The 21,734-nt window shown below is 48.8% G+C and overlaps 1 protein-coding gene across 4 annotated transcripts in view; it reads left to right on the top strand.

The window, feature by feature from the left end:
• Dnaaf5 (dynein axonemal assembly factor 5) overlaps window positions 1–11,891 on the top strand; it is a 38,076-nt gene extending 26,185 nt beyond the window's left edge. For all 4 annotated transcript variants that reach the window (XM_059249904.1, XM_059249907.1, XM_059249906.1 and 1 more), the window contains 4 exons: window positions 3,520–3,670; window positions 7,808–7,964; window positions 10,032–10,223; window positions 11,512–11,891. In XM_059249904.1, coding sequence (XP_059105887.1) covers window positions 3,520–3,670; window positions 7,808–7,964; window positions 10,032–10,223; window positions 11,512–11,648 — 637 coding nt within the window. In that variant the 3' untranslated portion in view covers window positions 11,649–11,891. The remainder of the gene's footprint in view (window positions 1–3,519; window positions 3,671–7,807; window positions 7,965–10,031; window positions 10,224–11,511) is intronic.
• The last annotated feature ends 9,843 nt before the right edge of the window (window positions 11,892–21,734 follow it).

Raw genomic sequence — 21,734 nt, 5'->3', positions numbered from 1 at the left:
TGGGTCTTGAAGATGGAGACCTGAGCACTTTGGCCCCATGTGAGCAGGGGGACCTCTCTTCCCCCACCTCTCCCATCTCCACTAAACAAATCTGTCATCACAAAGTGTGGTCAGTCAGGAAGTCTAAAATTCCCTGTGACTTGGTCATTCTAACCTTTCCTCTTCAGATGCACTCCTAGTGTGGGGCTGGCTGCCAGCCTCTCACACTGCAGGAAATTCTATTTCCTGCTATCTGCAAAAGCCTCAGGGTTGAAAAGGGACCATAAAAAGGTATTAATGAGCATCTTGGCAGCAGGCCACTGAGCAGGCGTATACACAGGAATGGAGTGAGTGCATGGCACCCTAGCTGCTACTGGGCTGTGGCCCTCTCCACATGTAGCCCAGTGTGCTGAGGAACAGCAGCCACCCCTGACCCACAAACACAGCTGCCAGGTTTGGGCCAGGTTCCCAGAGACACACTTCAGACCTCTCAGGGGATGAAGTCAGTCTGGAGAATCTAATTATGCGGATGAGTTACTGAGAAAATTGCTACTGTTTGGGTAGGGATGGCTTGAAAATAGCATTGTCTTAGGGTTTCTATTGTCTTGATGAAATGCCATGACCAAAAGAAATTTGAGGGAGAATGTATTTGGCTTACACTTCCAGGTAACAGTCCATCACTGAGGGTAGTAAGGGCAGGAACTCAAGCAGGGCAGGAACCTGGAGGCAGGAGCTGATGCAGAGACCATGGAGGGGTGCTGCTTACTGGCTTGCTCCTCATGGCTTGCTTGCCTGTTTTCATATAGCACCCAGGACCACCAGCCCAGGGATGGCACCACCCACAGTAGGCTGGGCCCTCCCCCATCAACCACTAATTAAGAAAATGCCTTACAGGTTTGCCTACAGCCAGATCTTATGGGGGCAGTTTTTCAGTTGTGGGCCCTTTCTCTCAGCTGACTCTAGCTGTGTCAAGTTGACACAGAACTAGCCTGCATGAATATCGTTTGGTTTTGATTTGTAGATTACAAAACGATAGAGTGAGAGGTTATCTAGGTGGGGCTCAGTCTGGCAGTGTGAGCCCCTGCTAGGGGTTAGGGTTCCCTACCTAGAGAAGGCAGTGCTCAGAGCAGGCCATAGTGGTGGCACCACAGCAGCCCACCTGGCCCCCTTGGCCTCTCACTCTTGCTTGGGCTTCTGTTAAGAAGCCTGTGAGGGAGCAGGGAGGAGCTACAGAACGCTCTACCCAAGCCACTGCCTCTGCAAGTGGCCTTTGCTTCAGCCCCTTTGGCAGCCTTGGAGTAAAATTTCATGTAAAAATTCTGGACTAGGGGACTAGTTGGAATGATTCAGTGAATAAAGGCATTTGCCTCCAGACCTGCTCACCTGAGTTCAATCCCCGGGCCCCACGTGGTGGAAGAAGGAACCCAACGCCTGTAAATTGCATGTGCACTGTGGCACATGTACCCCACCCCACCCTCACATACAATGAATAAGTAAAGTGTAATGTCAAATTTAAAACTGAAATCACAGATTAGGGCGTAGGAATGTGGCTCTGTGGGTACAGTGCTTCTCTGGCATGCAGGAGGCCTTGGTTCCATCTCCAGCACTGCATTAGCCAGGAGTGGTGGGGCATGCCTGACATTTCAGCACTCAGGAAATGGAGACAGGGATGAGGGTTCAGGCTAGCCCAGATTATATAGCAAGATCTTGTCTCAAAAAACAAAATATTGAGCTGGGGGTGTAGCTCAGTTGGTAGAGTGTTTGCCTAGCATATAGGGTTCAATCCCCAGCACTCTACAAATTGAGTGTGGTGGGATATGCCTGCAGGCTCTCTACTCAGGCAGAGGGATAAGACGTAAGAAAGTAGGTTCGAAAGCAGTGGTGAGGGAAGAACTCCTGAGGAGTTGGTGAACTCTGTCTGCTCTCTGAAGCCGCCCTGAGCAGTCTGTTAGAGAGGGTCTGACAGACAGTCTCCCCGATGGAGCCTCGCATTAGCAAGACCTGGTGGGCATCTTCTGTAGGAGAGTATGAGAGTTCTTGTTTTAGAAGCATTTGTCTTCAAAAAATAAGTAAGCCAGGTAGTGGTGGTGCACGCCTTTAACCACTGCACTCAGGAGGCAGAGGCAACATTGATCTCTATGAGTTCAAGGCCAGCCTGGTCTACAGAGAAAGTTCCAGGACAGCTAAGGCTACACAAAGAAACGCTGTCTTAAAAAAAAAAATTAATAATAATAAAATAAAGGTGGGTGTGGGTGTGTGAATGTGAATGCCGCGTGTGTGCAGGCACCTGAAGAGTTCCTTAGAGGACATTGCATCTCCTATAGCTGAAGATACAGGTGGTTGTGAGCACCTGATGTGGGTGCTGGGAACTGAACTCGGGTTTTCTGAAAGAGCAGCAAGTGTTGTTAGACACAAGCCATGTCTCTAACCCCACGTCATTTCTTTTTCCTTTCTTTGAATGGTGTAGATGGAAGATTCAGTGGTTGGTGAGGAGACAACCATGTGACCCAAATGGCTGATCATAGTGATACAGCACTTGAGCACAGAGCCCCCCAAGCCCACCACTTTACCAGGCCACTTGATAAGGATCATCTTTGGGAGGGGCACAGGATCAGGTCACTAAGGAGTCTTTGCCAGTCCCTGTGGCCCTGGTGCTCTTTTCTTGAACCCTGGAGCACATGAAGAACTGGGATGTCGTCCTCACCTAGCATGCCAAGCTCTTGGATTCTATCCCTAGTCATAAACTAAAGAAATTGAGCTGCGCGGTGGTGGTACACGCCTTTAATCCCAGCACTTGGGAGGCAGAGGCTGGCGGGTCTCTGTGAGTTCGAGGCCAGCCTGGTCTACCAAGTGAGTTCCAGGAAAGGCGCAAAACTACACAGAGAAACCCTGTCTCGAAAAAGGGAAAAAAAAAAGAAAGAAATTGAAATAGCACCGAACCTTTGTGGTTGTTTGAATATAACTAGCCCCTATAAGCTCATAGGGAATGGCATTATTGGGAGGTGTGACCTTGTTGAAGGAAGTGTGTCACTGGGGGGCAGGCTTTGAGGTCTCTTTTGCGTAAGCTTTGCCCAATATCACGGTCTGCTTCCTGTTGCCTTCTGATCAAAATGTAGGCAGCACCATGTCTGCCTGCACGCTACCATGTTCCCTGCCATGATGATAATGGACTAACCTGTGTAACTATAAGCTGACACCTCAGTTAAATGGTTTCCTTTGTAAGAGTTGCCGTGGTCATGGTGTCTCTCACAGCAATAGAAACCCTAACTAGGACAACCTTGGTTGAATATGTGCAAGCCAGGCCATCCTAGTTAGCTTTCCTGGTTCACCTGCTCCCCTTCCTTGCTGGGCTCACAGATCAACCTTCAGAAGAGGCTCCCAACTGTTTCTGGGAATTTCCCCCTGAATTGGTGCTCTTTAGCCCTGGGTCTCCTCATGTGCCTCTAACCTGGCGTCCCTAAACATCAGTTCCATTCCCAAACTGCAACGTGTCCTTCAGAGTTGTCTGTGTGTCCTTCCTCACTTGCCCTCTTATTCCAGACAGTTCCATGGCTACTTGGAGATGGTAGTGAATGACATCCTAGCCCCCAACCTGCAGTGGCATGCAGGAAGGACAGCTGCAGCCATCCGGACGGCTGCCATATCCTGTCTGTGGGCACTCACCAGCAGTGACATCCTATTGGCCAAGCAGGTAAGAACTTCTGGGACCATCCCAGTTGCCTGACCATGTAAGTCCCACGAGACCTTGTAGAGATGTGTCAAGTAGCAGCAGGGGAAATGCTAAGGGGCTGAGACCTGGGGGTCAGGTCGGAGCAGCTAGGTCTCGGTGTCCTGGTTGTCACAGGCACCATCTCCTTGAAGGATCTGGGATCTGGTCCCTGCCTTAGGTTTACAAACTCTTAGTTTCTTGCCCTGTGGCTGTGATAAAACACCCTGACAAAGGCAAATCAGAGGAGAAGGCTTTATTCTGGCTAACAGGTGAGGTTCCAATCCGTCATGGTGGGGAAGCCAAGGCAACAGGAGCTTGAAGCAGCTCGTCACATCCACAGTCGAGAAGCAGATAGTGCATGTGGCAAGTGCCTTTAATCAGGAGATAGAGGCAAGCAGCTCTGAGCTGGAAGCCAGCCTAGGCTATGTAGCCAGTTCCTTCTTTGTGTAAGCTGACTGTGTGCCAGCCAGGGTTATATAGTGAGACAAACAGAAAACAGAAGGCAGTGAATGAATGCACACTGCTGCCCAGCTCACTTTCTCCATTTTAGATTGCCAGGACCACAAGACCAGGGATTGGTCCTGTCCACAATAAAGATGGGTATTTCCATGTCAAATATTCTTTAAGTTTTTTCCCTAATATGTATGTATTAGTACCCAAAACATTATAGACCTTGAGACATTCCCTCTTGCTTGTTTTCTGCTGGATCTTCAAAATCCAATATACTTTACAGCTTCAGTGAATTGTGATGTGATTCTGATTGGCCACTGCCCAGTGCTCCTAGCACATGGCTTGTGGCTGTTGTATTGGACAGTGCTAATGGGGTGGTTAGCAACAGATCTCAGAATCACAACTTGGGTTTGAATCTTGACCCACAACTTAACTTCTCTATGCTCTAGTTGTCTGTCTAAATGCTCCTTTGACCCTTATGGCTAAGGTGAAGAGTAAATGGGACTTGCCAAGTAAAGCCTCAGCACAGTGTCTGATACAGTGGGAGCTGGGCCCCCGTGTGCCAGGCACTGTTACATAATTTACATAGTTCATACCTAGGCAGCTATAGTGTCAGGGCTGAGGAGATGATGTGCCATCCTGAGCACCTGAGTGTGGTTCTCCAGCATCCATGTGTTTTTAAACAAAACAAAACAGGCATAGTCACATGGGTCTGTAACCCTAGCACTGGGAGGGCAGAGACAGAAGTGTGTGTGTGTGTGTGTGTGTGTGTGTGTGTGTGTGTGTGTGTGTGTTGATTCCTGGCCTCTGTAAGCACATGTACACACATACAACTGGACACATTATGTAGCGTGTATTATTAAAGATTGATGCCAGAGCAAGTTCCCACCCAATATTGGTTCAGTGGTCTCCTAAGTCAGTTTCTATCAGATGATCTTCACAAAATTACAAGCTTAGGATTGGGGGTGTCCCTGTCAGTTTCTAGCAGCACACGGACAAACTAGCTGGGGTGGAGGCCAGATCTGCACTGCTGTTAGTATGGCTAGTGAAATAACTGTAGAGAACTGATGCGTTTGCTCCTGCCCAGGAAATGTGCATTTGCAATCCCAAAACTATGACAGTCCTCTCTGCCAGCCACTCACAGTGTGTGAGCGCCCCCTGCTGACAGCAGGAGGTTGTTACCTAACTTTCACATGCTGCTGCACTCCATATGGGTAGGTAGGGTTTGAGGAATTCAGCTGATCAAATTAAAACAGAAGTGATTAAGACGATCTGAGATTCAGAATCAAGATCTGGGCTAGGGAACATTTGTTCATAGAGAATGAAGTATTTCTGATCCTAAGTCAGCGAAGGAACAATTACTGCAGGCAGAACCCTCACTGTGATCCATCCCTTCTGACACGGACCTCCCCAGTGGACCCCCACAGGAGCCCTACTCAAGCTGCTTACAGACCCTTTCAGCCTCCTTTCAATGGCTCATGCCTCCCCGATTCTCTTGTCCTATAAAACCTTCTGTATGCATCTAAATGTGTTTTTCTCTCTCAGGCCTATCCCCCATTACATGCTAGACAGGTGCTCTACCACTGAGCCACACCCCACCCCCTCACTGGGGGATCCTAGGCAGGGCTCTACCACTGAGCCACACCCCAGCCCCTCACTGGGGGATTCTAGGCAGGTGCTCTACCACTGAGCCACACGCCCAGCCCCTCACTGAGGGATTTTAATCAAGTGCTCTGTGGCTAATTTATGCTCCTGACCCTGCTTTTACTTGACACAGTCTCAGTAAGATTCCTCAGCTAGTTTTGAACTTCCTCTGTTGCCCAGGCATACTTTGAACTGTGAATCTTCTGCCTCAGCTTCCAGTGACAGGGCTGCTGTCACTTTGCCCAGCTTTTCCTACTTTGAAAACACAATTCCCTGTCACACCTGCAGCTCCCATCATCTCCTGCCTCTTCTCTCCACCCCTCCTCATCAAGAACTGCCACACTTCACATTTTACTTTAGTAGGGCAAAGGGTTCTTTTGTTTTAGCTGTGTGTCTGTCTGTCTCTGACTGTGTGTCTGTATGTCTGTGTGTTCATGCCAGAAGTCAACTTCTGAATATCTACACTGGCTAGTTTTATGTCAACTTGACACAGCTAAGGTTCTCAAGAAGAAGAAACCACAATTGAGAAAATACTTTCATAAGATCCAGCTGTACGCAGGCAAGCTGCTAGAGCATTTTCTTAATCTGTGATTGATGTGGGAGGCCGGCCCACTGCAGATGGGGACATCCCGAGCTGCTAGTCCTGGCTTCTGCCAGGATGAAAGCAGACTGAGCAAGCCAGGAAGCAGTACTCCTCCATGGCCCCCATGGATTAGCTCCTGCCTCCAGGTTCCCTTCTGTCTCGGCTTCCCTCAATGGATGGTGATTCAGGATAAGCCAAATAAACCCTTTCCTTCCCAAGTTGTTACGGTTATGACGTTTCATCACAGCAGTAGTAAGCCTAACTAAGACAACATCAGAAGTCATGCCTCATGCTGCCCACTTTGTTTTTTGAAGCAGGGTCTCTTACTGGCCTTGCACTGGCCTAGCAGGTCAGCAAGGCTGACTAACCACCAGACCACAGGGACCTTGGTTATTCACTTCCGTAGCACTAGAAATACAGATGTGTATCACCACATCGGGCCTTTACATGTGTGCTGGGGTTGAACTTAGATCCTTGTAAGCACTTTACTGTCTGAGTCCTCTCTTCAGCCCCTCTTGGGTTTTCGGTTGGTTGGTTGGTTGGTTGGTTTGTTGGTTGGTTGGCTGGTTGGTTGGTTTTCCCCTAGAGATGGTTTTCTATAGGCCAGGCTGTCCTAGAACTCACTGTGTAGCTGAGCCTTCCCTTGAAGTGCTGAGATTACAGAGGAGCTGAATTGTCAGTACTTGACGTGGTCTGCTTGCCTTGCATGGCCTAGCCTATCCCTCAGGACTCTCAGCCAATAATAAATAATTCAACGGCCAGCAAGGTGACTCATCAGATAAAGGCATTTGCCAGCAAGCCTGATAGCCTGAGTTTGATCCCCTGGACCCATGTTATGAAAGGAGAGAACTGACTCTTGTAAGTTGTTCTCTTGACATGTCGTCTATATGTGTACTGTAGAACATGTATGCCTCCATATGTACACACATAGAGTAAACAAACTTTTACTGAAAAAAGTAAGAGCTTGGCAGAGATGATGCACACCTTTAATCCCAGCACTTGGAAAGCAGAGGCAAGAAGATCTCTGTGAGTTAAGGCCAGCTTGGTCTACAGAGTAAGTTCCAGGACAGCCATGGCTACACAGAAAAAAAAAACCCTGTCTCAAAAAACCAAAAAAAAAGGAGAGAGAGAGAGAGAGAGAGAGAGAGAGAGAGAGAGAGAGAGAGAGAAGAAAAGAGAAGAGAAGAGAAGGGGAGGGGAGGGGAGGGGAGGGGAGGGGAGGGGAGGGGAGGGGAGAGGAAAGGGAGAGGGAAAGGAGAGGGAGAGGAGAGGGAGAGGGAGAGGAGAGGAGAGGAGAGAGATTTGTGTCTACTTCCGGGCAAAATGTGACAGAGCAGTGCTGGTTGCGGTGTGTTGTAGCCAGGAGTGCCTGGTAAAGAGCACTGACGAGTTCTACGGCATGGGCAGCCCCAGATGTCCTCTCACCCATCGGTGGCTTTCAGGTGCAGGAGGCGCAGGAGACCCTGATGCCACAGGTGCTGGCCACTCTAGAGGATGACTCCCAGACCACACGCCTGGTCTCCTGCCGCATCATTAGCGTGTTCCTCAAGAACTCAGGAGATACCATGGAGCCAGAGAAATTCCTCAGGGTCTATCCTGGTAAGACACTGGGGCACAGGGGTACACAGAGTTACTCAGTAACTTCTTTTGTAGTCAGACATAGAAAATACTTCTTTGACTCCTGATTGGGTTGATGCTGGGTGTCCGTATAATAGTGACAAATAAACCAGTCCTGACTGAGCAGTCAGCACCAGAAGCAAGGAGAACCACTATAGGCATTATTGGAGATGGGTCCAGATCCTGTTTCCAGAGCCACTGGGGTGTAGCCCATAAGGTTGGAGAGCCTCCTCAGAGCGGGAACTCTGTCCAAGTCCCCAGTCCAAAAAAAAAAAAAAGGTGTGGAATAAGGCTCTGCCTTCCGTGTGCTGGAGATAGCAGTCTGCATCGAACCAGGCTGGTGGGACATGATTGGGACAGCCCTACCACCTGTCTAGAACCAGCCTGAGCAGCAAGCAGATTATAGACAGAGATAATGAGGATGTCAGAGCCAACAAGATCCCAGACAGTAGAAAGGGGGAAGAGGTCTGGGGCATCCATTAGGAGCTGGCCAGGGACAGTGCTGAGCAGAGCACTGGGCACACGGGAACAGATACACCCCGAGAAGAACAGTGTGAGGGAGCAGTCACCAGGCAGAACAGCAGGTGTGAGGGAACATGGAGGAAACCGGTGCAGAGGTGATTGATTCTCAGAGTTAGCTTGATAACACAGCTCCCCAAAAACGAGGACATTGTAATGATGATAGATGGTCTTCAGGATAGGTGACACTAGAGAGGTTTGTATTTAAAGTGGTTTAATATTGCCAAGGAGCTAAAATAATAACATCCTTTAGAATCAAGTTAAGATCTGTCCATTCTGGCAGCTCCTCTAATCCCAGCAGGTGAGAGGCAAAGGCAGGGAGAATTGTTGCAAGTCTTAGGCCAGCCTGAACCACATAGAAAACTCCAAGCCAGCCACGGTCTACACAGTGAGACCCCGCCTCAAAACAAACAAGAAAGCCAGGTGTGATAGCACACAACTGTAATCCTAGCACTTTGGAGGTGAAGGCGAGAGGATCAAGAGTTTGAGGCCAACCTTAGCTACATGAGCCCCCATCTCAAAAAAGCAAAACAAAAAGTCCTAGGCTAAGCATGGTGGCGCACAGCTTTAATTCCAGCACTTAGGAGGCAGAAGCAAGCAGATCTGAGTTCGAGGCCAGCCTGATCCGCATAGCAAGGTCTGGGCCAGCCCACTGGGCTTCTAAGCGTCTTGTAGCCAGAGCGTAGGACACTGGCAGGTCCTGGGTATCCCCCATGAGTCAGTCATTCCAGCAGATCTCTGTCCTAATGTCCTCGCAGGAGGCCTTGCACTCGGTGTGTAGAAATTTTTGCATGCCTTCAGTGAGCCAGGGCTAGCCTGCTCATGCCTGCCCTGGCCAACACTCAGCTGCTATCCCACTTGCCCGTTCTCCAGAAGGTTCATGCTGTGCTGTAGCAGTAGGTTCCAGAAATGGCTTTTCACCTCCTTTGGTTGAGATACGTTTAGCCCAGAATGATTTAGAACTCTGTCTAGCCTAACTGGACCTCAGACTTATAGCAGTCCTCCTGCCTCAGTTTACAAAGTGCTGATATTGCAGCTGTGTGCTCACATCTGGCTCCAGAGAGGTTTGTTTTGTGTTGTTTTCCAGGTCATGGGGAAAGCCTATGTTTAATGAAACTGTTACCCACTCACTACTTTAAAGGTTTCTGCCTGTCAGGAAGGCTAGATCTGTTTTTGACAGCACACAGCCTGGTCAAGGAATTCCCACAGAGGCAAACCAAGGCTGGCACAGTTGTCATGTTACTGCTGGCCTCAGGCTCTTCAGCCTGCAGCAGTTGTGAGGAAGGCTCAGCCGCATGGCAGCTGCCGGTGTCTGGTGTGCATCTAGGTCGTCTTGGTGGTCTCAGGACTGTGGAGACTGAACAGCTTCAGGGAAGTGAGGCGCCATCTGTTGAAGATGCTCACTGCTGGAGAGTCTTCCTTTGAGGGGTGGGTTCTCAGGCCCCCAGAGCAAAGGCCATCCACATTGGCAGGTTAAAAGCCCTACTATAAATCTGCATGCCTGGCCTCTCACCTTTCCCCTTCCCACAGAGCTCTTGAAGCGCCTAGATGATGTCTCCAACGACGTGAGGATGGCAGCTGCTTCTGCCTTGCTCACCTGGCTGAAGTGTGTACAGAGCTCCGACGGGAAATCTGCTTATCAGAGCAGCGTTCAGTTCTTGTACAGGGAGTTGCTGGTCCATCTGGATGACCCTGAAAGTGCCATCCAGGACACTGTCCTAGGTGAGCTCTCCAGGGCCCATGGGATACAGCTGCCTCTGGGTTCTGGTACCCTAAGTTACTGAAGCAGAAATTAGTTGAGACCTGGTGTGTGTGTGTATGAGTGTTTGCCTGTGTGTGTGTCACATGCATGCAGTACCCATGGAGACCAGAAGAGGGCATTGGATCCCCTTGAGTCTGAGTTACAGGTACTTGTGAGCTGCCATGAGATACTGAGAATCAAATCCAGGTCCTCTGGAAGAGCAGCCAGTGCACTTGTATTTATTTTGTGTGGGGGGGAGGGCACATGTGCCAGAGCATCATGTGCATGGAGATCAGAGGACAACTTGTATTGGGTTGTTCTCTCCCTCCAGCATGTGGGTTCCAGGGGTGGAACTAAGGATGTCAGACTAGGCAGCAGGCACCTTTACAGTCTCAAAAAATAAAAATAAAATAAAATGAGGTGGAGAATAGTAGAGGAAGAAACTCCAGCATTGGCCTCCATATACATGCACATGCACACACATATATATGCTACATACATATGCACATAGACAAAAAAAAAAAGAATAAAAATAATAGGGCTGAAGAGATGGCTCAGCCATTAAAGGCTAGGCTCAGAACCCAAAATATAAGAGTTCAGTTCCCAGCACCCACAGCTGTCTCTCTCTAACCACCAAAAAAAAAAAAAAAAAGAGAGAGAGAGAAAAATACTTTTGCAAAGGCCTTAGTATGGTACCGGACACTTTGTGGACACTGCTGTTTTAGAAGGAAGAAGACTGGGGCTAGTCATTGCAGGGGGTGAGGGAAGACTGTCCTCACTGCAGCCTCCCCTAGCTTCATTGGCTTAAGTACCTGCTGGAAGAGATGTGCCATTTGTTCCCAATACATAATCAAAGCACCCTGCAAGGCCAGCGAGAGGGCTCGGCAGATAAAGGCACTTGCTATCAAGCATGGGACCTGAGTTCAATTCCCAGACCCACGTGGTAAAAGGAGAGAACTGACTCATAATACTTGCCCCTAGAGTTCCACATGAATGTACACACACACACACACACACACACACACACTTAGGGGGGAAAAAGCAGACACTGTAGACTGTGATGCTTCCAAATAGCCCCTGCACTGCTACATCCTGGGGCATGAGACCTCACCCCTCACCCTCTGAACATTGTGCCCAAGGCTTCAGGAGGGTGGTTTTCAGCCCCGGGGAATCTACCCAGCAGCTCTAAGAAAGCTGCCAGCTCTGTACAGCGTGGGGTGAGGTCCCAGCCCACTGCTGCTGGATCCAGGGTTCTGTGTTCTCTTGTAGAAGTCCTCAAGGAGGGCAGCGTCCTGTTCCCAGATGTGCTGGTTCGGGAGACTGAGGCCGTCGTCCACAAACACCGCTCATCTGCCTACTGTGAGCAGCTGCTGCAGCACATGCAGGCCATGGCTGCTGCTCGGTGACCATGTGCAGCAGCCGTGGAAGGGCCCCAGCTCTCTGAAGGGCACCACGGTTGGCCTGGAGACCTTGCATTTAAGGCAGCCGCGTCCACAGTCCAGGCATCCTTGGGACCCCACCAACCACTAGAGGGTGCACTGGGCAGCAGCCTCTGTCTTTCCGAAGCAGGTTCTGGGATTTTGTGACATGCCTACTATACAGAGACCTCAAAAAGCTAAAATTAAATGCCCCGCCTTTACCAGCTCCCACTAGCTGCCTGAATGGAATGTTTTTTAAGGTTTCCTTCCAAGCCCCAAGGGGTCCTGGCCTGCTTCTGTGCTCACCAAGAACGCTCTTCATGTTGCAGGAAAGCCAAAGAGATTGTAAAAACAACCATCCACTTCCTTTGGGCTCTGTCTCCTCATCCTAGGCTGAAGAGAACGCCCAGTCTTGACTCACCGATGAAGTTTCTCATGATTTTTTGTTTTGTTTTGTTTTTCAACAGTTTCCCTATGTAACCCTGGGTGTCCTGGAGCTCGCTCTGTAGACCAGGCTAGCCTTGAACTCACAGAGATCCGCCTGCCTCTGCCTCCTGAGTGCTGGGATTAAAGGCGTGGGCACTACCACCCTGCTTCTCCCAATTTCAAATAACACTGGAACTTGCGGTGTGGGTGCACCGTCCTGGCATTTCTGTTTCTCAGTATTAGTGATGCCCACGGATAAAGGATAGACTAGGAAACCAGACCTCATCCTTACCACTCGCTTATAGCATTCAGTAACATAGTCATTCCCCCATGTCTTTTCCACCAAGTGCCTAAAATATTTTAAAGTGGATGTTTATCAACAGACAATATTTTTGTTAAGACAATGGGGGGGTGGGGACATTTCCAAAAACTTTTAACATTTCTGCTTTGCCATTTGTGGAATTAAATTATTTATTATAGTTATTTTGTGTGGCCATCTGTGTGATTTGACTGATTACATTGTTACAGACAGCTTCTGTCTCCATATATCAGCCTTAGGGACACTGGCATGGGCTCCATGGTCCCCTCTGGTAGTCACCACTGCCTGTGATGTGCATTCTGACACGAGGTGGTTGGAGTGCCCAACAAGACTGGGTCATCATAAGGATTAGCAGGGCATCCCAGCATGGCCCTGAGTGGGGCTGGGCATCCGGGTGAGTGAAGGTTTGTAAACAGGCGGATTTCTCTTATCTTGATCGCCCAGTCCCAAATAAATACACAGAAGCTTATATTAATTATAAAAGCTTGGCTGATGACTCAGGCTTATTACTAACTAGCTCTTACATTTAAATGAACCCTTTTCTATTAATCTGTTTATTGCCACGTAGTCCGTGACTTACAGGTCCTCTGACATCTTGTTCCTTTGACAGGTCTTCCCAATTCCGCCCCTCTTCCTCCAAGTCCTCAGTTTGATTGCATGCATAACCTTATCCTGCCTTGCCATAGGCCCAAACAGCTTTATTATCAGCCAATGAGAGCAACACGTATTCACAGTGTGTATAAGGACCGTCCCACAGCAAAGGTTGGCCTCAGAGTCCCTGACCCAGTCACTACAGCCTGAAGCTGCATGTCTGTCGTCCCCTCTGCCCTTGCTGCCTGGAGCTCCATTACTCACTTGGGAACTGACCAGTGCTCTCTGCTGTTCCTGAGGGGTCTTAAAGTTCCACCCACCCATCTCTCCCATGACAACAGAAACAGCATCAGCGGCACATGGACACTTGTTACCAGTTCATGAAAGAGACCCAGTCAGACCCACCTAAGTCATGAGCACCAAGCATTTTTTTAAATGATTATTCACTTTTTTATTTTAATGACTACATTCCTTTATCTGAGAGGGCATGGGCTACAGTGTACATGTGGAAGTTTGCCTGAAGGAGTCAATTCTCTCTCCACTGTATGCATCCTGAGGATTGAAATCAGGATGGCAGGGTTGGCAGCAAGCACCTCAACCTGCTGAGCCATCTTTTTGGCCCAAGCACTAGGCATTTTATTTTCTCTATTTATTGTGTGTTACTGAATATAGAACTCAAAACTTTACAAATGTGTTTTACCCCAGAGCCATGCCTCCCAGCTCCTCAATGTAAGATTCTAGGCAGGTGCTCTACCGCTGAGCCACCCCCCAGCCCCTCACTGGGGGATTCTAGGCAGGTGCTCTACCACTGAGCCACACCCCAGCCCCTCACTGGGGGACTCTAGGCAGGTGCTCTACCGCTGAGCCACCCCCCAGCCCCTCATTTAAGGCAGGGGTGTTACTTGCTGAGTCACTCCCTGCAGCTCAGCATCTTTGCAGAAGCATCCACAGTAAGTATTTTAGGCCTCGTGGACCTTCCTGTTCAGCTGTTTCTGGGGCTCCAGCTGCACACTGAGGCCATTGTAGACGAATTGCTCATGGTGTGGGCGTGTTTCCCAGTGCTCCAAACAGAAAGGCTGGGCTTGGATTCTGGGAGGTGAGTCCCAGAGTGGTTAGTTGGTCAGTGGTGATGTTGAGCTGCTTTATTGATCTGAAGTTAGGGTGGGCAATTGGATGAGTATAGGCAGGCGCACACACCGTGGAACCACCTCCGTCAAGGCGGAGCACTTTCTCAAGCCTGTTCTCTGCACCATGGAATTTTATCCAAAAGCACTTTTCCCCACTGAGCCATCTCACCAGCTGCCTCCTTTTGGAGGGAAAATGCTAAGTTGGAAGAGATGCCTCCTGGGGTGGAGGTGAGAAAATGAGGACAGGAGCCCACTTCCTTCTCCATGCCTGCCATGCCCCCCACTTCCTTCTCCATGCCTTGCCTGCCATGCTCCCCACTCACTTCTCCATGTCATGCCCCCCACTTCCTTCTGAAAATCGAAAGCCCTGAGTCAACCACGTGTAAACAAATGGGCTTCTCTTTTGTTTGGTTTTTGTTTTTTGAGACAGGGTTTCTCTGTGTAGCACTGGCTGTCCTGGAACTCTCTCTGTAGACCAGGCCGGTCTTGAACTCAGAGATCTGTTGCCTCTGCCTCTGCCTCCAAGTGCTGGGATTAAAGGCCATCACTCACAAACGGGCTTCTTAGCATGTCAGAGCCAGTGAGATGGCTCAGTGGGGAAAAGCACTTGCCAAGCAAGCCCAGTGGCCGGAGTTCAATCCCCAGAACCCATGTAAAGGTAAAGGAGAGGCCAGCTCCATAGGGGAGTCTGCTGACCTCCACATGTGCAGTAACGTGCCCACACACGATGACACACAGAAAAAATGGATAAAAAGGAAAAGGCTGACAAGATGTCTCAGGAGTAAAGGCACCTGTCACCAAAACTGACAACCTGAGTTCAATCCCTGGACACGTGATAGAAGGGAAAGACTGACTGACTCCACCAAGCTATCCTATGACCTACCCCCTCACACACTGACTGGCATGGGCATGTTCCCCTAACACACAAATAAATGCAATTTAATGTTTTTAAAAAGGAAAAATGTTTGAACTAGTAGCATTGTAAAATTCCTGTAATCCTAGCACTTGGAGATGGAGGCTGGAGGATCAGGAGTTCAAGACCAGCTTTGTAGAACCTTGTCTTTTTTTTTTAAAAAAAAAAAAAAAAAAAAAAAAAAAAAAAGGTTTGGGATTGGGAGAGAAACCTAGCTCCCCCTGGTGGCCAAGGCTGGAACAGCAACAACAACAAAAATTACTGGAGCCCAAATAACTCAGGCTGGGGATGCAACCTCATCATGTTTGCTTAACTTGAGCAAGAACCTTGTTTCCATCCCCAGTACTGCAGAAGAATGGAAAGTAACACACAAGATCATGGCGATGCAAACAAGGCAGGCCTAGCAGTGCAAGCCTTAGACTCACTGGGGACGCGGAGGCAGGTGGGTTAAAAGTTAGAGACCAGCCTGGGATGCAGAGCGAGTTCAAGACCAATCTAGACAATGGTAGACTTTGCCTCAATATAAAGGGTAAAAAGGGCTAGGTGAGCCCAAGAGACAACTGGCAAAACCACTCAAACCTGATGACCTGAGTCAGTCCCCAGGGCCCATGATGAAAGGAAGGTGTCCTCTTACCATCTGTCCGCTTGCACACAGACACACACAATCTAAAATTTTTAAAAAGGGGCAGGGGAGGCTGGAGAGAGGGCTCAGTGGTTGAGAGCATCTGCTGCTCTTGCAGAGGACCTGCTTTTGGTTGCCGGTACCCACATAGAGGCTCACAACCACTCACAATTCCAGTCTCAGTGGGTTGAGTATCTTCTTCCGACCTCCACAGGCACCAGTCACACACATGGTACACATACCTACATGCAGGCAAAACACTCATACACATGTAGTTCAATAGTAGAGCACCTGCCTAGAATCCCCCAGTGAGGGGCTGAAGGTGTGGCTCAGTGGTAGAGCACCTGCCTAGAATCCCCCAATGAGGGGCTGGAGTGTGGCTCAGTGGTAGAGCACCTGCCTAGAATGCCCCAATGAGGGGCTGGGGTGTGGCTCAGTGGTAGAGCACCTGCCTAGAATCCTCCAGTGAGGGGCTGGGGTGTGACTCAGTGGTAGAGCCCTTGACTACCATATGCTACTGGTGAAACTTTGGTTCAATCTCTGCTTCCACCAAGAAGTAAACATTAGCCAGGTGGTGGTGGTGCACACCTTTAATCCCAGCACTCAGGAGACAGAAGCAGGTAGATCTCTGATTTCAAGGCCAGCCTGGTTTACAGAGTGAGTTCCAGGACAACACAGAAAAAAAAAAAAATTTAAAAAAGGTAAACATTAGGGAAACAATCACCGCAGTAGTGACTACAGGAAGAGCTTCTAAGACTACTAAAATGTGGGCAGAAGAGATTATTTACATAGTTTCAATATCTCCCTTAGGATATTTGTTAACAACAAAAGGAGAGATAGTAACTTCTGAGTGGAGAATCTAGGCAGCACACTTCAGCAATGTGTTCACCTGGTGAAACATACCGACTTCATGTCCCCACATATCACTTGCTGACATCACATCACATCTATGGTATTTTGCCCAAAATGTATAACCTCAGTCTAACTGTGGGGAACGTCAAACAAACCAGTCAAATGCCGGGCGTTCTACAGTAGGGCTTTTGGGCTTTTCTAGTTGCTGAGAGACTGTTGTAAGAACGATGGGAACTCAAGGAGACTTGAGAACTCAGGGCAGCATGGGATTCTGGAGTAGCCTGCTCTACTGGCTGGTTTTGTGTGTCAACTTGACACAAGCTAGAGTCATCAGACAGGAAGGAGCCTCAGTTGAGGAAATGCCTCCATGAGATCCAGCTGTAAGGCATTTTTCTCCATTAGTGATCAATGGGGGAGGGCCCAGCCCATGGTAGGAGGTGCCATTCCTGGGCTGGTGGTCCTGGGTAATATAAGAAGGTGAACTGAGCAAGCCATGGGGAGCAAGCCAGTAAGCAGCTTCCCTCCATGACCTCTGCATCAGCTCCTGCCTCCAGGACCCTGCCCTGTTTGAGTGCCTGTCCTGACTTCCTTCAGTGATGAACAGCAATGCTGAAGTGTAAGCCAAATAAACCCTGTCCTCCTCCACTTGCTTTTCGGTCACAATATTTCGTCACAGCAATAGAAACCCTAACTAAGATAGCTGCACCAAGGAAACATGTAAAAACTGGTGCACAGGGCATGGTGGTACAGGTTTGTCCTCTCAGTTTCTCAGGAGGCTGAAACTGGAGGATCACAAAATGAAGGCCAGCCTGGGCTACATATGAGTACAAGACTATTAGCCTGGGCAACGTAGTGAGACCCTTCCTCAAAAAAAGAAGTGCTGGGCGGTAGTGGCGCACACCTTTAATCCCAGCACTGGGAAGGCAGAGCCAGGCGGATCTCTATGAGTTCAGGGCCAGCCTGGTCTACAGAGCAAGATCCAGGACAGGCACCAAAACTACACAGAGAAACCCTGTCTTGAAACACCAAAAACAAAAAAAAAGAAAAGAAAAAGAAATAAAAAGTGAAAATGAGGACTGGAGTGTAGCTCTGAGGCAGAGCACTTGCCTAGCATTACAAGGCCCTGGGTGCCGGGCGGTGGTGGCGCACGCCTTTAATCCCAGCACTCGGGAGGCAGAGCCAGGCGGATCTCTGTGAGTTCGAGGCCAGCCTGGGCTACCAAGTGAGTTCCAGGACAGGCACAAAGCTACACAGAGAAACCCTGTCTCGAAAAACCAAAAAAAAAAAAAAAAAGAAAGAAAAAAAAAAAAAAGGCCCTGGGTTCAGTCCCCAAAAGAAAAAAGGAAAAAGGAAAACAGCCAGGGAGATGGCTCAGCTCAGAAAGTCCCTGTAGCACAGCATGGGGACCTGAGTTCAGGTCTCCAGTACCCACATAAAAGCTAGTGCAGTAGTTCGTCCTTTCCCTGATAGCCCCGGCACTGGGGGGCGGGGTTACAGACAGGAGGATCTCTGAGCTTGCTGGCCAACCAGTCTAGGCAAATCTGTGAGCTCAAGATTTAGTGACAGGCTGTGTCAAAAATAAGATGGAGAGGAGTTAGAGAGATGGCTCAGACTAAGAGTGATGGCTGCCCTTCCAGAGGAATCTGGTTTGGATCCCGGCACCCATGCCGGGCATCTCACACCCTCCTGTGACTCCAGGAGATCTGACACACTCTTCTGGGCTCTGAGGCCACCTGCGCTCACATGTACAAACCCACGTGTAGATGCAGACATATACGTAATTAGAATGTTAAATAATAAAAATCTGTTTTTAAAACGTGGATATTGCCGGGCGGTGGTGGTGCACGCCTTTAATCCCAGCACTCAGGAGACAGAGGAAGGCAGATCTCTGAGTTCGAGGCCAGCCTGGTCTACAGAGAGAGTTCCAGGACAGCCAGGGCTACACAGTAAGGCCTTGTCTCAAAAAAACAAAAAAACAAAAAAAAAAAAGGGAAAAAAATGGATATCAATTAAGATGATATCTGACTTCGACCTCTGGCCTCTATAGACATTCACATTAGGGTATGCGCACGCGTGCACACACACACACACACACACACACACACACACACACACAGGAAGGAAGTCATCAGCTCTGAATTGCATCTGTCTTTGTCAATTGTCCTGTGGCCAAAATTATATTCCTGGTGTCTGTCACTTCTTGTGCCTTGGTTATGTAACATGTTAATATTACAAGAAGCCAAGCAGAATAGATGGGAAGACTCTGTACCAATTTTTGCTATTTTTGTGTTTTAAAAAAATCCTAAACTATTTCAGTGTAGAGTTTAAAATACATACACAGATGGGCGAGAGCGAATAGAACACTCATCTCTCCCCTAAGTGGGTGAGCAAGCAGCGAGCGCAGTTGGGCCTGACCTGGCCCATGTCTCGGGGAAGGGAAGACCCATGTGTGCTCAGGGTAGTGGATCCCTTTGGTGGGATCCCAGCTGCCAGTTCTGTGGGTACCAGCTGAGTTAGAACAAATGCCCTGAGCAAGAGCAAGCTTGGCATGTCAACACTAAGGAGGCTGCCCTGCATGCCTCCATGTGGCTTAGAGGGAGAGAGTGGGAGACCAGCTTGGGTAAGTGTCAAGAGTGGTGTGTTGGGGCTTCAGATGAGGGACACTCACCCCCACCTGCTTCTGTTAACATCTCTTTCCCTTCTCCCTTCCTTCCTTTTTTTTCTTTCCTTGAGAGGATCGCTGTGTAGTCCCAGCTGTCCTGAAACACACTACCTAGACCAGACTGGCCTTGAATTCATACTGACTCTGCCCCCAGCATGCTGGGATTAAAGATGTGCATCACCCCCACCCAGCCATTTGTTAACCTTCCTCAAGGGCCTGTGTCAAAGTGAGTAACACACATTTGTGTCCTACCCCCATCCTCTGCCTCCCCACAACCTCCCAACTCCATACAGACAGCCTTTCCTTTCCATGATCAAAGTCACTTCTTATAGTTAGAACATGTGGAAAGTTTACATTTCAAGGGTGTGGTGATATATTGTGTACCCTAATAAAATTTGCTTGAAGATCAGAGAACAGAACAAGCCACTAGATTAAACATAGATGCCAGGCAGTGGTAGCACACACCTTTAATCCTAGCACTCGGGAGGCAGAGATCCCTCTTGATCTCTGTGAGTTCAAAGCCACCCTGGAATGAGATTGACCCAGTCTAGGAGAGAAACAGAGCCAGGCAGTAGTGGCACACACCTTTAATCCCAACACTTGTGAAGCACACATACCTTTAATCCTGGCACTAAGAAGAAAGTGATGGCTGGGCAGAGAAAGGTATATAAGGCGTGAGGAGACAGGAACTAGAAGCTTTTCAGCTGAAGCTTTTTAGGCTGGAGCCTTTCGAGTGAGGACTCAAGATTTCAGCGAGAGGACTCATGGAGTTGACAAGGTGAGACATGACAGTTGCTTGTTCCTTTGTCTCTCTGATTTCGTGTTATACAAGGGTCCCTGTGTAAATCAATTTCAAAGGCTACAGCTTGACCCAGCATTCAGACCCTCCTCTATAATCCCAGGACTCAGAAGCCCAAGACAAGAAGCTTGCAGTGAGTTCAAGGTCAATTTAAGCTACCTAGGCCTTGTCTCAGAAGAACCCAGAAGATGGCTCAGCAGGGAAAGCACCTGCCACAGAAGTTGGTGGCCTGAGTTCTGATCGGAGGAATCCACAAAAGTGAAGCTCTACTCTGTGGCACTTGTGTAACCTCAGCACTCCTAGGATAATATGAGAGGGAGATCCAGGAGAATCCTCTACAAGCTCACGGGCCAGCTGGCCTGGAGTACTTAGTACAGCAACAACCAATACCCACAGACAAACTAGAAACGAAATATACTGAGGAGCTGATGAGATGGCCTCACGGTCAAAGGCACTTGAACCAAACCTGACGGCCTGCCTTACATCCCAGGGATACACATGGTGGAACAAGGGAACTGACTCCTGAAAATTGTGACCTCCACGTACACACAGTGGCACTAACACACCCATTCACATAGGCTATACCTCTGTCAGAAACATTTTCTGCTTGTGGTTCATTTATTATACAACTAGTAAAGTAACATTTCTCTTCCACTGAAGTGAAATGTCCTAAAATTAATTATTTTACATATTTTTTTCTCTGTGATGTTCTCAAAATAATGTAGTTTGGTTTGTTGCATTCATTCATATTTGTATTTGTTGTTTTGTTTTGTTTGAGACAGTCTCATGTAGTCCAGGCTAGAATCACACTTGCTAGGTAGCTAAGGCTGACCTTGGACTCCTGATTCCCCTGCCTCTGTTAGGGTCCTAGAGTTGTTCCACAAAAGACCACCATCCACGTATGCAATCAACAAGAGCATTTATTATCTCAAGAATAAGAGTTCCAGCATGCTGGGGCCACACATCTGACACAAAGGCAAAACGGCGACCCTGAGAAAAGCTTGCAGGCTCCTTTATAGACAGCTAAAGAAATTCTAAGGTCCTTCTGTCTATGATTGGCTTAAGCAAGTGGCAACTATGTTAGTATATTTCTAATTGGCTAGGGAGGGCTAGCAGGGGCTGGCTAGTTACAGTTTTACCATCTTTGGGCAAGTTTGTTCAAGTTCCAAGGGAGGCGGGTGGGAAGAGGATTTGTCCCTATTTGGTCATTGCCTTGAGTTACTGTAGGGGATGGCCAAGAAGTGACGTGTTCAGTCTCAAGAAACTGAAACTGAGGCCTGATCTCTGACAGAAGACTGAGCAGCCTGTTACGGCGGCGTCTGCTCGGCTCTCTCGCCTCCAGCTCCCAAATGCTAGAGTAATGGGCGTGTGCCATCTTGCCTGGTTTCTGTGGGGCTGGGGATGGAACTCAGGATTTTCTATATGCTAGGCAGGTGCTCTACCAACTGAGCCATATCCCCAGGCCAGGCACATAGTAGGTGTTTGTTTGTTTGCTTGCTTGGTTTTGGAACAGTCTCACTATGTCGCTCTGGCTCTGGCTATCCTGGAACTCACTACATAGACAAGGGTAACCTGGTCTACGAACTCACGGAGCTCCCTCTGCCTCTGCCTTCCAAGTGCTAGAACTAACAGACTGTGCCACCACACTCAGCTATTCATGGGCTTTTAATTTATATTTCCCTTAAGACTGTGGATCCAGCCAGGCGGTGGTGGTGCACGCCTTTAATCCCAGCACTCGGGAGGCAGAGCCAGGCGGATCTCTG

This window comes from Peromyscus eremicus, chromosome 23 (genome assembly GCF_949786415.1).
Source record: "Peromyscus eremicus chromosome 23, PerEre_H2_v1, whole genome shotgun sequence".
Lineage (NCBI taxonomy): Eukaryota > Metazoa > Chordata > Mammalia > Rodentia > Cricetidae > Peromyscus > Peromyscus eremicus.
The sequence above is the reverse complement of the archived record's forward strand: the minus strand, read 5'-3'. Positions and strand labels throughout refer to the sequence as shown.